At 46.8% G+C, this 18217-nt stretch overlaps 1 protein-coding gene across 11 annotated transcripts in view; it reads left to right on the forward strand.

The window, feature by feature from the left end:
- The window catches only part of LOC142785261 (rho GTPase-activating protein 190-like), a 155926-nt gene that overhangs the window by 37726 nt on the left and 99983 nt on the right, over positions 1–18217 (forward strand). For all 11 annotated transcript variants that reach the window (XM_075883689.1, XM_075883692.1, XM_075883695.1 and 8 more), the window contains exons 4-7: positions 716–963; positions 4829–5180; positions 13648–13817; positions 16606–17476. In XM_075883689.1, coding sequence (XP_075739804.1) covers positions 716–963; positions 4829–5180; positions 13648–13817; positions 16606–17476 — 1641 coding nt within the window. The remainder of the gene's footprint in view (positions 1–715; positions 964–4828; positions 5181–13647; positions 13818–16605; positions 17477–18217) is intronic.

An 18217-nucleotide genomic window follows, 5' to 3' on the forward strand; every position in this document is an offset into this window, starting at 1 on the left:
TCGCTAATTTGAAGTCACTGGGGCCGCAAGAAAGCTTTGAATGAAGCGAGTTTTTGAATTAACAAAACGCACAAGAAGTGGGATGCAAGGAACTTAGAACTATTCAAAGTAGTCAGTGCTCGTCGTTTGCTGTGCCGGCTAGCTTGCGGCTCCAAAGGTCATGTTTTCCAGCAGTACCTAGTATTTATTTTGCCGGGAACATGGAGGAACTGTGGGCCTCGCTGCTGCTGCCCCCCCCCCCCTCCAAAATAAAAAATGCGGTCGAGATTGATTAAAATGTGCGCCTGCAGAAAACAAGACATCTTCACTGCAACACAGTAGTGACATGCGGACAGCACGTCGCCTGCTCCTCGCTTCGTCAGCACGTCATCATGCGACCATTCGCGCAGTCTTTCTAGTATAATTACGAATTTAACAATGGCCAGTATGACGAAGCTCACGATGTGTTTTGGCTGGAAAAAATGATCTTTGAAACGATAGAACTTAGTAGGTGTTGCTGGCGAGAACTCCACCGGCAGTGCAAAGATGCCAATTGCTGAAGCAACGGGCAAGCGAAAATTTTTGTGCTTTGTGTCAAATTTTTGCTTTTGTGTCAAATTTTTGTCAACTGTAAAACTTCAGACTTCCATTGACTGATCTCTACGTTTATTTTGTCCTCTTTGCACTCACATTCATACACCAACCCGATCAACCTTGTCATTGTGCACCTCCACAGGCGCTGGTGCGAGCCCAGGTGACCGACCCGCGCGCACAGTGGGCCGGTTGGAGCCAAAGGCTGCTGGGAGCACCAGAATGTGAACGCTTCTGCGCCCTGTTTGGCCGAGCGGCGGCGCGGCTAGCCTTCGAGAAGCATGTGAGACGGTTACGGGAAGAGCACACGGCGCGCCGCGTCCGGGGCTTTCTTCGGGCTCTTCCCACGGCCTTGGCCCAGCTGCTACCAAACCGGGATGCCCTGGGTGACAGGTGAACACTGTCGATTTTCCAAGGAGTTAATTTCCAGTTACTTTTCTTGCATCGCCTTTTGAGAGAGTGTGGAACATCTAATGTCCCTGGTGTCGGTGTTTTACCGACCTTGCTTTGACCATTTTGGTTTTGGCATAGAGCTTCATACAATAACTGAGAGGGGAACTGGTGCTGAATTTATGGTACTAGTGTGAGAATGATGGGAAGTATGGGCTTTGGATTAGATAGCATTATGGGGGGAAGAGGCACTTAGCCATCAGGCTTCTTATTATTCAAGCTAGGGTGATAAAAACTTGTCAGATCGTGTATATACATGTGCAGATGTCAAATATGAACTCAGTGTTTATGTACCTCTTACTGTTTTGTTTTTAGTTAGTCATTAATTAAAAGCTTTTTGATCACCTTTTCAGTAAATTGGCTGTACAGATCTTGCTGAATTAAATGTCATTGCATTCTACAAATAGGAAAGAGTACAAAAAGCAAGTTTTATGGCTCTAGCTTTCCTACAACAAAAGTTATGAAGCTTAGAAGTTCATCCTTCCATTATCAAGGAATGATAACTTTTGTATTTTATTTTTTCTAAAAATGTATGGTGTCCTATTGTTGCATATGGCACTTTCTTGCACTCACTAAGCATCCAGCTTCTCAGCAAGACAAAAATTATCAAATTCCAGTGTACCAAAGCTGAGAAGCGCTGGTCAGAAGAATTAACGGTGGTGAAAAAAACTGAAACTGAGAAAATGGCAAAAAACAAACCTCTGTATATTTAATTAATTCCACACATACAAAAATGCTTCTCTTTGCATATAAATGCCTCGGAAAGCACTAGGGCACTAATCTTTGTCACACTTTTGTTGTTGCCACCGCTTTGCTTGATGTAGGAACCTGGAAGATGTTGAACGCTTTCGCTTGGCTTTCATGATCCGACGAGAATGCTTCTCTTCTGCCCGTGGCTCGCTCATGGAGTTTCGCTCTAGCTGAAGTTCTTTGAGGATACATATGGAGGCTTCTTTCATTCCTGAGTTGAAGCGCATCACGGCTTCAGCAACTGCAGTCTCAACAGCTATGAGTGAAGCATGCTTCTCTTTAGGCATTAGAGACCATATCACAAAATGAAGCGTCTCGTTTGCATTTTGTGTCTTGCCTCTTTGGCAGCGTTTTAGTAGCTCCTTGTCACAAAGTCGCTCGTAGACTGGAAGTAGTGCATCACGGAAATTTTTGTGGGAAGTTGTAGGTGTGTCTTGGCAGCGGTTCTCCCGCCCCGTCGGGGTGGTCTAGTGGCTAAAGTACTCAGCTGCTGACCGGCAGGTCGGGGGTTCGTATCCCGGCTGTGGTGGCTGCATTTCTGATGGAGGCAGAAATGTTGTAGGCCTGTGTGCTCAGATTTGGGTGCACGTTAAAGAACCCCAGGTGGTCGAAATTTCCGGAGCCCTCCGCTACGGCGCTTCTTTATAATCATATGGTGGTTTTGGGACGTTAAACCCCGCATATCAATCAATCAAGCAGCGGTTCTCTACTTGTAGCAGCAGCATTTTGCTTGCACCATGAGTCACTGCCACTTGGGCACAAGGCGTGGTTGGACCTTTCATCAGTCGATGTCACATGATAATATGTGGCCATGGCTGCCAGGTGCATTGCATCTACGTCACCAACATTGGACTTCAGAGCCCAGCCATAGTATCTCGACAATTTCTCTATAACATCATCTGTCAAGCAGCCTCTTCCACTTAGTGTTTCGCGAGAACCTTTATGCTTTTGAACAAGATTGCGTAGTGCAGTATCCATTTGTTTTTGGACATAGTTTATGCAGTCCTCTTTTTGAACCTGTATGGAACCATAAACTGTCGAGTCTTCAATAGCACGAAATGATCTACTGTCCGCATCACACAGCATCACTGTGTACCGCAAGCCGTGACGGGAAATTGAGCGCCCAAAGAGGGTGACTGCTGCCTCCACTTCCATGTGCCCTGATTTGCACTGTGTATTTTTCTGGCAGATGTGCGTGGACTCCCAAACCAAGTAATTTGGGTGCTCTTTTGGTGGTGCGCGCTTGCAGCCGGCAAAAAAATTTGACAGGACAACATAGTGTAAAACATAGCCAGAAAACAGCTCTATAACAACACCCACTCCAATGTGCAACAGGTGGCCTCTGGTCATCCAGGTGCCATCATAACAGATGGCCACATTTCCTGGGTTGTCAAAGCACAGATCTTGGTATAATGTTTTCACTGACATGGCACAATCAGAGAGGACCTTGTCTACAGCTCTTGTTCCTGCGGGATTCAGTTTATTTTTCATATGGCTCTGATAGCTTTTGTGGTGAAGTCCCCTGTGAGAAATTCTAATTACAGAGATGTCGTTTAGGGCTACCTGGCCATTTCCTGTGCTTTGCATGGCACGGGACACACGGATATTCACTTCAAATGCAGTGCATTTAGCCTGACTGGGTACCCTCCCAGAGCTCCACTCACTGTCAACAAGTCCACAGTTGCGGCACTCTGAAGTCAGCTTCATCGCAAGTCCATATTCACGCTCACCTTTTTCAATAGAAATGGTCCCACTGCATGTCTGGCATTTAGTCGTACTTTCAAGGAGCTTGTTTATCGCGGATAAGTCGACGATCCCGTAGGTAGTCGCTGACGGGCCCGAGTCCTCGCTCGCTGTCATGAACGTTCGCAATTTGCGCTCGCTCGCCAAAGTTGCCGATAAGCTGCTGATCTTATCAGCACTCACTTTCTGCTGTTGCGCACGATCGGTGCTCGTCAAAAAGGTTGTCTTTCTCTTTATGCGCTGCCTATCTTCGACGTCGTCCGAGGCGGCAGGTGAAACAGGCGGAGATGTCGGTGTTTTATCCGGCGGATCATATTCCGTCGCTGCGCCGTCCTGTACTAGGTGCGCGTTGGATATACCCGTGCCATTATATCTTTTTGCCGTAGATTTCTTGCGCTTCTTTCCAAACTTGTGAGCGGTGTGGAGCTTGCGATACGGTTTCGGCATGATGAAATGTTCAAGCCAGGTTCAAAACGTGGCTGAGAGCTTAGGCCTAACACACTGGCCCGGTGGTTGTGGTGCGCTTCGTTAGGCTGGTTCGGCGGCCTGAATGTGCAGACTTGAGAAACACTTGCTCCAATTTCTCGCTAGCTCGCGCGGGTTCAGGAAGCCGATAAGAACAATGGCATGTGAGCGAGATTCACTCGCCGCTTCACGTGCACTCCACTGCCGCACGCAGCAGACAGCCCGGAAAAACCCGGCCGAGAGCTTAGGCCTACCGCACTGTCCCGGCGGCTTCGTCGAGCTCGTTCAGCGCCATACCAGTATACCGTCGAATATAGACTATACAGAGATGCTTGCTCTAATTTCTCGCTAGCTCACACGAGTTCAGGAAGTCGACGAGAACAAAGTGACATACACTCGCCGCTTCGTGTGCGCTCCGCTGCCGCATGCAGCAGACAGCTCGGGAGGCCTGGCGAATCGGAAGGCGCAATTTAGTCACCTGTCATCACCGCACCAATAGGCTCACGCAAAGGGGCTTTTTTTTTTTTAACGTGGATTCATGGCGTGCATACTGAGTGGACGAAAACAAGTGAGGCGGGATATGAAAGAAAAAGACCGCTGACTTCGTTCGCTGTAACCGATCAGCGGCGCTCGGAGACGTTCGTTGTAAGTGCGATTTTGTGCCATTGAACCAATGTATATTTTCACGGTCACGCAGATATTGTTCGTTTTAAGCGAAAGTTCGTTGTAAGTGGGGCCGTTATATCTGGGCTCGACTGTATCTTGATGTTGACTGTTATATTCCCACAGCAATGTCTCACCATGGCAAAATTTTGTCCATTTGCTAAGCGACAGCCTACCTATGTTACAGTGACTGGTCGACAGTGAAAGAGGAACTTCTGCGGCCACACGCGGATTTCGATCAATACTTTGTGGACGACGGGGGTGAGTGGGAGGACCGGTCGCCCGTGGATGACCAGGACGAAGAGGAGGACGGCCGCATCCCATATGCCCTGCTGACGAGGCACGAGGCCGAGGCCTGCTTCCAGGAGCACCGGGCGGCCCTGGAGGCTGAGGAGCGCCGGCAAGAGTTGCGGCGCCAGTTTCGGCAGCTTCTCGAGGAGACCGGCTATGTGACGCCCGGCAAGAGCCTGGGCGAGGTGCGCGTCCTTTTCATGGGGCGCGAGTGCTATGAACAGCTGCCCGAGGCGGACCTGCTGGAGGTGCGTGCGTTACTTTACTTTTTCGTTTTTCGGTTACAGCGAAGCTGTTGAAGTATACCCGGTGCAGTAGTAGTAGTAGTAGTAGTAGTAGTAGTAGTAGTAGTAGTAGTAGTAGTAGTAGTAGTAGTAGTAGTAGTAGTACACTCAAACCTCGTTATAACGAAGTTGAAGGGGAGCCACAATTATTTCGTTATATCCATTATTTTGTTATATCGATTATAATAGTTCGTGGCAATGTATGCTCAGATGGGCGCACAGCTGTAAGCATGCAAAGAAAGAAACCGCCTTGCGGCCCGATGTACCGCTACACAACCACACGTGCCACGGAAAATAAACTCAGTTGAATCTCAATAATTCGAACTTCCGGTTAATTTGAACTCATGCTGAGGTCCCGTCAATGCTATGTGTATTCCAATGAGCGAAAACACCCTGTAATTCAAATGCACAATCACTTGCGACGGTTAATTCGAACATACCGCACTCTGAAAATGCTCTTAGCACCATGCTTTATCCCGCGGCGGCACCTCTCAATGCTGTGCGCGAGGAAGGAAAAGAAGAAAAGGAAAGAAAAGACTTTGATGGATTGTTTGCTCTCTTTCAAATGCCGATCTGCGATGCGCCTGTTCCATGCTTCTCCATTTTCTCGCTCTGTACATAAAGACCCTTCTCCTTTCAAGACCGCGCGCGCAGAGAGAGGGAAAAAAAAAGAAAGCTGTCGCGGAGAGTATTCCTTTATTGGTGCAGAGGGTAGCAGCCATGGTAGCAGCGGAGACGCAGTCGTTGTTGTTGTGAGAGGGAAATCGCTTTGCACCGCGGCGCCGCTTCTCAGTCATGTGACCCACTGAGCGCTTCCTCAATCCTCTCCACTGGCTGTGTGAGGACGGCTCTCTCAGCCGCGCGGGGCGTGGCTGTAGGTCGGCGCTGGAGTTTTGAGAAAGCTGCGCCGAACGAGCGTCAAACTCCGCAGAAAATGCAATACTTAACACACTACGGTCATTTTTTTTGATAGACTGTTTGATAGACTACTTTAGTTCGTTATATCAATTTATTGGTCAATTTTAGTTCATTACAACGAGGTTTAAAATACATGGTTCTCAATGGAGATTTCAAAGGGAATTTCATTTACTTTGTTATATTCATTATTTCGTTATATCCCGTTACGTTACAACGAGGTGTGAGTATAGTAGTAGTAGTAGTAGTAGTAGTAGTAGTAGTAGTAGTAGTAGTAGTAGTAGTAGTAGTAGCATAGGTCACATGACTAGGCTTATGTGAATATTCGAAGGCTTCGAATATTCGAATGAATATTACAGCATTCGAGTTCGCTTAGATCTGAATTTAAATAATTGGAAATTTCAAGGTACAGTTAAACCCCTTTATAAGAGGCATGCTCCGGGGCAGCAATTCTTGTCTTTTAAATGAGATGTCTTTTATGAGCTGGGTACCTTGCATGCATGTTCTCATCGACCAGTATTTTACTGTAGGCACACTGGTGTCTTTTATACCCATTTGTCTCTTATATCAGTATCTCTTACAAAGGGGTTCAATATGAATGAATAGTTGTATAACAAGTGTTGAACACTGGGCGAGTTGGTAAGGGTTTATCTTCTAGCAAACTTTGCAGCAGGTGAGACACAGAGGAACGAAAGGAGACAGACAAGCACAGAATTTCGACTGATTTATTGAAACCATAATCGACAACTAAATAGTGTCCAGTAAAGGGCAACGTGCCATAGCCAAGTTTTATCAGCGTACCGCAAAACGCACATAAAACCCACAAATAAATAAATCGGACAGGTGCACGTGTAAGGCCACGCAAGTCAACAGTAGCATGTAGAACTGAGATATGCATATTCCTTATCTGACAGACTTATAGAAGGTTCAGTAATGCATCCTTCTCCCTTTCTTTTAATGTGGGAAGCTTCTATTATTCTTTACCCAACGTATCTCCTATCCCTAGAAATGATGTTCGCATATTGAAAAACAGGCTCATAACAGCACTCCCGGCAGAGCTGGAGTGATGTTGCAAACCTGGCCACTTGGATAGGGGACACTAACGAAGTGCCCGGGTTTTCATTTGATATATATATCGAAGAGTTGAAAATGTATAAATATGAGATTAAGAGAGCACAAGCGTTCACTATCTAAGTGCCTTGGCAAGTAAAAAAGATGGCAAAAAATAAGGGGTGGGCAAATTATGCGAGTAAATACACTTGACTCTGATAATTCGGAGTTGTCTAATTTTAATTTTCACTTGAATAGAAGTCAACAAGTGGTCCCTTCAATTTTGCATGCACGTCTATAGGAAAAATAATTCGAAGTTAGAAGCCCGGTAACTAGAAGTTTATCAGTCAAGAGCCTCGAGGTGACCGGAGTTTCTAATGTGCCAAGACCGCCAAGATAGCTGTCAGAGGGCGCTCTTGTTGCTATCGTCTCTGCCCGCAGTGCCACTCTTTTGAAAGTGGCCATCTTATTTAGTTAACGCCGGTGTACTGCATTGATTGCATCGGCCAACTAGGTCTTTTATTGTGATACCAATTATGTGGACAGTCTCGGCTGGTTTTTGCCGTCGTCGCCGCTGCCACCGCCATCCACGTGCGCGCACACACACACACACACACACACACACGCACGCACGCACGCAGGCACGCACGCACGCACACACGCACACACACACACACAGTCGAGCCCATATATAACGGCCCCACTTAAAACAAACTTTCACTTAAAATAAACAATATCCGCGTGGCCGTGAAAATATACATTGGATTCAACGGCACAAAATTGCACTTACAAGGAACGTCTCCGAGTGCCGCTGATCGGTTACAGCGAATGGAGTCAGCGGTCTGCCGACTTCCTGGGAAACCGATTTCGACCACTGATCAGGCATCGGCGAAGTGCCCATACACTCTTATTATTAAACGCCGACCCTGCCTCCATGCCCCTCTAATTGCCGCTCTCCCCGACCGCTTATTGTTACGCACCCCTCCGTCCTTTGTCCCCCTGCTACTCTGAGCACACCGCATCGCCAGACGAGGCCCGTGTTTTCACACTGCCACCGATCTTTCGAAGACCAGTCGGTCGTCTACCCTGTTTTTGATCGCTGGTACTGTCATTGGCGTCGCCGGCCTGGAGTGACCAGACCATTTGCCAACATCGTCGGCCACCGACTGTATCAGATAGTCTTCGTCTAGTGCACGTGCGTACGCTATTCCACCGACTCTGATAATTTGCGGTTCGTTTTGTGTTTAGGACTTGTTCTCGCCCACTTCGCACTCGGCTCAGCATGCCTTCCGCGCGCGTGCGGAAGCGCGTAAAGGGCTGTTTAACTTGCGCGGAACGAATCGCGAAATATCGAAGTTCGTGAAGCCACGCAAACCCGCCGGCGCAACGAAACGATTTTTTGACCACGGCCGCCAATTCTTCAAACACCGCCGCGCGCATCGATTCAGGCGGCCATGCACGTGCGAGTTTCGCGGACCTTTCAAGCAAGCTAGCCAACCTGCCTCCTTCTCGCGTGTTTTGGTTTTCAAGGTCGCCCTCCCGCCGCATCCTCCCCTCTCTTTATCGCAAATCCTTGCCCTTCTTCCGCAAGTCTGCTCTCCTCTCTTGATAACAACCCCTTCGCCCGTCTCCACCGCGACGCGACGCCCGCCACGCTGGCTCGACTTAGTTTAGTTTTCTGACTGGATACGGGCCCAGAGCTCTTCTACGCATTCTGGCATGTGCGTCGCATGTGCGCGACTTGCTCGCTCTTGGTGTGCGTGCGTGTTCATGATGGCCGACAGGAGGGCTAGCACGCTTTTTCCTGCCGCTCAACAAAACATCGAAAGTTTGACCGCTTTGCTTGAGTTTAATCCGCGTGTTAGGGGCCGCGTTGCGGAGTGCTTGCTCATAGCTGTTGACCACCTGGCAGCCAACTTGCCCCTTCGGGCGTCCCTGTATTCAGCTGTGGAGATGGTGAATATTTTGTGGGCGGCGGTGACGGCTACATGCGCGCGAAACTGTTTTCGCCAGGCCGACTTCGTCGACGTCGGGCCTGATGCCGAGCCTGAAGCCTCCGAACTGCGGCGGCGATTTGTGGCCGCGCGTCTTCGACACCGACCTGGGAGAGCGGGTGGGACATCTGTTGCGATGGTTTAATTACGGCAGATGATGATGACGACACTGAGGAACCGTGCACGGATTAGGGCATTGTGAATGAAGTACGTGGCGAGAGCGATTTGGAGGAATTGGATTGCGAGAACGACGAAATTTTGGAGCCAGTGCCTCATGCAGCTTACGCCACGGGCCTTGGCAAACGAGCACCCTGCCATTTTAAATGTACTCGAGACCACCCTTATCGCTTCTGTTTTTTGAAACACATGCATCACGGACTTTTTGGGGCAAAAAAAGTTTGTGCTTTCACTCGCAACAACTTTTTTTAAAAGCTGTGTTTCATTTACTAAGAACTTTGGGATACAGCAAACGGATGCCGCGTCACACTCAGGTTCGTTATAAGCGGGCACGACTGTGTGTGTGTGTGTGTGTGTGTGTATATATATATATATATATATATATATATATATATATATATATATATATATATATATATATATATATATATATATATATATATATTAGTTATAAACTTCGAGAATAGTGCAGTATAGGAAACAAAACAATAAAATATTTATTTAATCCTAACAGTTTCGGCTGGTGGACCAGCCTTCTTCTGAGGATGTAAGTGAAATGGTACAAGTTCCCGTAGCAGAGGGTCACCCTCACAGTTTGAAGACCCTCTAAAAGAAAAAAAAAGAGACAAACGGGCGAACGAGGTAGCAACAGACAACAAGAAGCAGAAGAAGGAGAGGAACTAGGAAGGAGCGACGGAGAGCCGCCGGAAACGAGCGGGTAATTCTGGCATTGTTGCTGGGTATAGGTAAGACACGCCACCAGCAGAGGCGACCAAGAAAAACGAAAAAATGTGGAACATGTTGCCGCTTGCTCGCATACCAACATGGATCGAGTTTAAGTTCACGTGGTTTGGCGGCTGGCCCGCGCCATCGGGCCACACACACAAACACACACACACACGCACGCACACACACACACACACGCACGCACACGCGCGCACACACACACACACACACACACACACACACACACACACACACACACACACAAGAAGCATACGACCCGCTCCAGCTTTCGGAAAATAATGGCCACGTTGGAAAGCTAATGTGCCCTCTCCCCCTCCTTCCACCTGCCCTCTCTTGCAGAAAACTGTACAACCAGTCATACTGAAAATAAATGAATGGGTATTCTTGTAAAGGATGAACAAACAAAAATGTAAACAAAAAAATATAAAAATAAATAATACTAAAAAAGTTATCAGAAATGAAAATAAAGTCTAATAATACTAACACACGCCGTTTGGTTCACGTAGCATCGAATTCGTTTAGTTTCACGCGCTATATTGACCAAATTACGTGTGCGACTTCACGTATGTATAAATAAATTAATTGAGTAATTCAATTTCTGTGTTTCACGAAACGTCGCGGAGGCACGTCAGTCGCCCAGGGCTCTCGTTGATTCCGTGGGTAAGTGATCTGAATTTCTTTATGAAGTATGACTCCCGCTGTTCGCGCTCCCATGTGTTCTGGAAGCCAGATTGTAGGAGTATGACAGTTACGCGTTCGAAAGAGTGACCAGGAAGATTGATATGTTTGGAGAACGGCAAATTGGGGAGGCCCTTTACGTGTGCCCTGTGGTTGTTGAAACGCAAACGGAACGCGGTTTCCGTGTGTCCAATATATTCCTGTTTGCACACCTCACAGCGAATTTTGTATGCCACATTGGCTCAGTCACAGTTAAGGTCGTCTTTAATTTTGTACACATAGTCTGACCAGGAGGCTTCGGTGGTATCTGTGGTCACCATGTGTGTGCACACCCTGCAGCGAGGTTTCCCGCACGATCTACAGCCCTGATGGTGGTCGGATTTGTGTGTTTTCGCCCTGACCAGTAAGTCTCTCAGGTTTTTATTTCTTCGGTAAACCACCTTGGGCAGAGTCTGAAAAACGGCAGAGAGGCGACTACTCTGTTTAAGTATGTTGAAGTGGCGGTTTAGTATAGAATTCACCCGAGGGGCGGCGGCGCAGTATGTGAGGATTAAATTTGCCCCTGAAGTTATATCATCTTTATTCCCGCCTTTTTCTCCCATTGTTGATTCTCGGTTCAAAGAGCGGCAACATGGCAACAAAGAGCGGCAACAGTAAGCGGCAACAGTAAGCGGCAACAGTAAGCGGCAACAGTAAGCGGCAACATGTTCCACATTTTTCTGTTTTTCTTGGTCGCCTCCGCTGGCGGCGCGTCTTACCTATACCCAGCAACAATGCCAGAATTACCCGCTCGTTTCCGGCGGCTCTCCGTCGCTTCTTTCTAGTTCCTCTCCTTCTTCTGCTTCTTGTTGTCTGTTGCTACCTTGTTCGCCCGTTTGTCTCTTTTTTTTTTTTTTTGGAGGGTCTTCAAACTGTGAGGGTGACCCTCTGCTGCGGGAACTTGTACCATTTCACTTACATCCTCCGAAGAAGGCTGGTCCACCAGCCGAAACTGTTAGGATTAAATAAATATTTTATTGTTTTGTTTCCTATACTGCACTATTCTCGAAGTTTATAACATTTATTACGGTAGCCGGAAGAATCTCTGATCATCTATTTCATCTATATATATATATATATACACACACACACACACACATACAGTAAGTGGCCGACGATGATGGTAAATGGTCTGGTCACTCTAGGTCGGCGACGCCAACGACTGTACCAGCGATCAAAAACAGGGTAGATGGCCGACCGGTCTTCGAAAGATCGGTCGCAGTGTGAAAACGCGGGCCTCGTGTGGCGATGCGGGGTTCTCAGAGTATCGGGGGGACAAAGTACGGAGGGGTGCGTAACAAAAAGCAGTCGGGGCGTGAAGGAAGGAAACAACTTTCCTTCCTCCACGGGTTGGGGAGAGCGGCAACTAGAGGGCTGCAGATGCAGGGTCGGCGTTTTAACAGTAAGAATGTATGGGCATTTCGCCGATGCCTGATCGGTGGTCGAAATTGGTTTCCCGGGAAGTCGGCAGACCGCTGACTTCATTCTCTCTAACCGATCAGCGGCACTCGGAGACGTTCGTTGTAAGTGCGATTTTGTGCCATTGAACCAATGTATATTTTAAGCGAAAGTTCGTTTCAAGTGGGGCCGTTATATGTGGGCTCGAATGTATATATATACATATATAATGAAATCTAACAGACAATAATGCCAAGGAAAATATAGGGGAGGTTATTAGACCGAATTGTAAGGTTAATGTGAAGAAAGAAAAGTGGGTGAAAAGATAACTTGCCATGGGCGGTTCCTGTCCTCGGCAAGTAATCTTTTCACCCGCTTTTCTTTCTCCACATTTACATTACAATTGGGTCTAATAAGTTTCACTATACATGCGTTGGCATCATTATCTGTTAGATTTCATTATTATTGTGCCGAGACACGGGAAATCGAGCCCTTAAGTGTACACTTCTTTCCCATATATATATATATATATATATATATATATATATATATTTGTGTGTGACGTATAAAGCGATGGTTGGTAGAAGCAGAGAAGGAAGAAGTGCAGAATAGAATTAACATGGCGTATGAGCCAGGCCACGTCTCCCAGTCATCATAGCATCACATATATACATATCTATATATAGTGTGTGTGTGTGTACATACATACATACACATATGGGAAAGGATGCGCTAGCCTTCTCTTTCTGCAGAGTGAACATCACCTTAACGGCGGGGAATAGAAAAATTTTGTAATATCGAGGAATTCGCTATATGGAAGTTCGTTATAGGCAGGTTTAACTGTATGCTATTCGAATTCGATGTGAAATTATTTGACCAAATCACTATTCACTTCGAATTCGCTTCTAGTCTGAAATTCACTATTTGCACAAGCCTATGCAAGACCAAACGGGAGTGCAAATGAAGAAATTACTTTTTATTTGTTTATTTATTTATTAGAATATACTGTTAACCTTCATTTGTGGGTCGTTACAGGGAGGGAGTGCATAAAATTATTGATATATAAAGAATGCTCAAGTAGCATCCGACTTGGATATGTCTGCAGCAACGTGAAAAGCAGTGACCTAGGTAATTCTATGTTGAGGACTACTCTAAATGAACATGCATGCATGCATGCATAAATGGATTTACTGTGACATGTGGTGCAACAGCTCCAGCTTATAGACAAATTCTTGCGGCCAGAAATTTGTCACAAGTAACTGCTCCAAAGTGAGATTTTGGTTGCTCTAGAAGCTGCACCTAAATGTTTTTGGTCAATCATATCACTGCTGTAAAATCCACGATCGTTTGACGTGTCATCAGGAGCTCATCACTTTGAAGCGCCCCACCTTGGCGTGCGAGTGCCACAAGTGTTGTGTCGGCTTTCCTTGCAGGTGTACGAGGAACACCAGCAGGAGATGACGGAACGGGCCAGGTGCCACTTCCAGGAACTGCTACTGGAGCACGCCGAGCTCTTCTACGAGTTTGCCAATGTGGGACCCGGCAGTGTCATCACCCAGGAGGACATTGCCAAAATCACCGAAGCTCTCCAGGAAGACTCCAGGTGAGGGCTTCGGCTGTACAAAATTGCAGCTTTGAAAGAGGCACTCACACTCGAGGTGGCTGCGCGCACTTTATAGTTTGATGGGACGTGTTGACTTAGTGGTGTGTTGAAAGGACAAGTGTTGCATGGGCAAGGCGAAAAATACTCATGTCTCGGCTGTCTTTAATGGTTTCTGCTGGACTGTAAAACATCTAGTGCAGTATACTTCTATTATTGCGACCTCAGTCCTGACCCAAGTTTCTGACATTTAGGATCTTAAAAGGGTCACAGACCACTTCAAAATTGATGAGAAAACGCATCTTTCGGATAGCAGACACTGCGGTGAACAGGTCAACAAAATCTTGCAGTCATGTGCAGCAAGGAGAGTTTAGAAGTGCAGTGTGAAGTTGTTATTTTCTTGGGTGCCCTCTTTCCGTACAGTGGTCCGCCTACACACGAAACCAGAGGAGAGACAGTTGTGCAGATGCCCAAGCACCTTTATTCGATCTCTGCACAGTTTTTTTTTTTTTCTTCTATGCATTCATCATAGTAGGAAATGTGAAAAATGAGAGCAACTTCACTTTCCTATGTGCAGTTTTACAATGCAGCTGATAGTAACTAAGGATGCGGCTGTTGCTCACATGAAAAGAATTTAACAATCAAAGTTGGGGCTCATACCTCTCTCTTTAGGTATTTGGGCTTAGAACTAAGCATATTTTTTTTTCCTGTTCTTTAATGCCAGAAAAGACGCTTTGACAAAGCAATCGTGTATCAATAAAATGAAGCGAGTGGTTATGAGTAGAGCTGTGCGAATAATGAAATTTTTGGCGCGGAGTGAATTCGAGTATAGAAATGTGAGTGTGAATAGAATCGGATATTATTGAATATTTGTCGAATATCTTTCGAATAGTACTAAGTGAAATTGCAGAGGAAAAAAAGCTGGACAGGATTCTTAGCATATTCTTATATGAGATAGCAGCATGAAAGTGTTTCTTTTTGCTAGGTAGATGAAGCAGCAACCGACAACTAAGACGAAGTTGTCCTTTACCACAGTAATCATTCAAATGTATTGTTACGAGGAAATGAAAATGTTACCAGGGAATGTTTTATACAGTAAAAATTTTCCAGCATTTCTGCTGTGATGATTTTTTTCTAGGCTCTTTGCGGCACGGGCTACCTATGTCACGCTTTCGCGCCTTGAACTGTAGCACGGCAAAGCATGCTACAGCACAAGGCATGAAAGCGTCGTGTACTGTAGCCTGCTTTGTTATGGATGGGAACGAGCAATCGTTTTATGGACCAGTCAGAGTATTTGAGCTGCTTCAGTAAAATAATTTTCTTTCAACAAAAGTGAATAGCATCACCGCTGCTCCGTCGAAGCTGCTATGAGCCGATGATTGTGACAGATCTTTTTAAATGTTTTAGTTTTGCCGAACTAGCTTTAGTTACTGATAAATCTTATCAGCAATGCTTTTGGTAACTAGGAGTGATGGCAGCAGTATACAAAGGAACGTCGAATAAAGCAGTGAACTCAACTACAATGGGAAGCCCAGCTTTTAAGCTTACCCTGCAGCTTCAACCACCAGACCAGGGAGAAGCTGAAAGACTGTTTTTTTTAGCACTAAGAAGGCCTAAATAAGAGTCGGGCTAGTTATATATAGATATATATCCCAGCTGACGAGTGAAGTAGGTTTGCCCCCCACTCGGGAAACAGTTGGTACGCCACTGCACTTGTTCATGATTTTATTTTGCTACGACTAGCCGATGCAGTTATAGATGGGAACAAACTTTTTATCGACCGGTCAAAACATTTGCTTCTTCAGGAAAATCATTTTCTTTCATCAAAATGATTACCATCACCGCCACTTTGTCGAAGCTGCCGTGAGCACATGATCGTGACTAATCTTTCTATATATTTTAGTGTTGCCATACTGGAAGTGCCAGGAAAGGTTTACGCCTTATTTTTTGATAAATCTGATCAGCCTTGCTTATGTCAACTTGGGGTGATGGAGGCAGCTTACAAAGCGGCGACGAATAAAGCAGTGTACTCGAGCTCAGTGGGAAGCTAAAATAACTAGATAGAAGTGCTCACAATATTTTTGATTCCTCAAGGAGGACTTGACATTTAAAAACTGAATGCTTTTTGAGCTGCTTTTAGTCATTAAAATTTTCATTCAATGATAAAATATTTACTGTTGAGGAAGCCGCCATCAACAAAATTGTATTCTGTGGAATGTTGTGAGGTAATGCATACAAAGCGTCGCGTGTAATATTATTACATGCATCCTGCATGTTGTTTAAAAGTGACTGTCCTTTTTTAGGTTATTGAACAACTGCTGCGTGTATCAAAAATCACATGAAAGTGCGAGCGGTTGTCGAAGAAGTCCTCGCTCTCTTATTATATATATATATACGGGCTGACAAGTGCCTGTGGTAGGTCAGCCCCCCACTTGTGAAAGTCGGTATGCCTCTGAATGCTAAAGATATTTAGCATCCGATTGTTTAGATTTTCTGCCCAAATTGTTGGTCCAAAACAGGGTTGAGCCCCCACCTCTGTCACATCTATCATCTCCATGTAGGAACCAGCGTTTTCTAGAGTCAATACATTTGGGACATTTGCGTTGTTCTTTGAGAAGTTTGAATAGTTTGAACAATGAAAATTCTAGTGCAAATCGAATTGAATTCCAAACACTATTCAAAACACATTCGAAGTTTCAAATATTCGCACAGCTCCTAGTTATGGGCATATGATGCTATTCGAAGTGTGAATCACTGGTTCTTTGCACTGTTTCTTCTGTGGCACGTGCAGATATAAGACCCTGGACCGTCTGGACCAGGAGCGAATGCTCATGTTGCTGCGGCACTTGGGCTTCGTGCACGGCCCCATGCGGGAGCACTGCCCGGCCAACCCGCACTGCATGGACGCTATCATCGAGCAGCTCCTGCGTGCCCACCAGGGAGGTGGCGGAGGGGGAGCCTGGAGCCCCCTGGGTGGCAACGGCCGCCTCTTGCAGCTGGTCGTGCTGGGCTCCGGGGGGGCTGCCGAGCAGGTGGCGCAGGCCATGCGCGAGGCCCACGGGGCCGCCTTCCGGCTCGACGACAAGGGTGCCCAGTACACCCTCGACTTCCGGATCGTTGATGGCGACGTGGGCCTGCCCCACAACTCCTTTCGCACGGACCTTCCACATGGCTGCCTCTGCGTCTACTCGAACCAGCAAAGCCTCGAGTACATCCGCGAGAGCCTCGAGAAGACCCTTCTGGCCAATCTGGAGCAGGACGACCGGCTGCCCTTCCATGGCCTGCCTTTGGTCATAGTGTATGCAGGTCCCGCAGACCCGTCACTGCGTCAAGAAGGCATCAACCGCGCCAAAAGCCTGCAGTGCCCCTTCGTGGATGTTGGGGGTTTGGATCCCGTCCGGCTAGAGCAGGCCCTGGCTGCCCTCGTTGAGAGCATCCAGCGGCGGGCGGGCCGCCTGCACATCTACCAGTCGCTGCCCCCGCCTTCTGAGGGGGGCGCTTCACGACCCGACCTGCGACTCCTGCTGTGCATGCTGTGCGGGGATCCTTACGCCCCGGAGCACGTCCTAGCACCTCTCCTGGCGCACCCGGGCTCTGTAGCCACGGGACCCCACTGCCTCAGCCTGGAGACCTTCCTGGGCAGCAGCAAGCGCTCCGTCCAGGTAAGTGCACACGCTGCGTTTTGGCAATCAAAAGCATGAAGTGGACGTGAGTGGGTCATGCTACGCATAGTTGGTAGAGAAGTAGAGTTGCGCACTTAAATTATAAGGACTCGGTAGACATGGGTGAGCACGACAAGAGAATTGACCGAGGCCTTTTATATCTTGATAGGAGGTTTATATCTTGACAGGAGGCCTGTGTTCATAGAGTTTCTTAATAATACACTAGAGGGAACTCTGGCGCTAGTGTCTATAGGAGCTTCAACGCACGGCACTTCAGCAAGCATGGGAATGATGGGCAGTACTAGGATTTGACTAATCTTCGTACTTCTGATTCCATTTGTGTTCGCGGGGTTTGGAGCTGTCTTGTCACAAAACAAAAATCAAGCAAATGTTCAGCGGTTGCGCTTCACCGCCTTAATCTTTTAGGCTTTTGATTTTAAATCGTGCCACAAAGTTCAAAAGGGTTCATTCTTTCCTTCAATACAAAACTGAAACACGGCAATAAACAAAGCCACAAGTGTGATTAGAGGCCCGCAAGTATGGCGACTAGGTATATTTGTGTACTACCCGACATTCCCATGGTCGCTGAAGGTCGCAGCGCCAGAGTCCCCTCTAGTTAATTTTAGGAAACTCTATGCCTGGTGTAAACCAATCTTCTGTTTCTTTATTCGATACTGATATGAAATTCTTGCATGACCTATTGTAATCTAGAGAGAGCGACAATGCAATGATTGTTCATAC

Source organism: Rhipicephalus microplus, unplaced genomic scaffold (genome assembly GCF_043290135.1).
Source record: "Rhipicephalus microplus isolate Deutch F79 unplaced genomic scaffold, USDA_Rmic scaffold_20, whole genome shotgun sequence".
In the NCBI taxonomy this organism is placed as follows: Eukaryota; Metazoa; Arthropoda; class Arachnida; order Ixodida; family Ixodidae; genus Rhipicephalus; species Rhipicephalus microplus.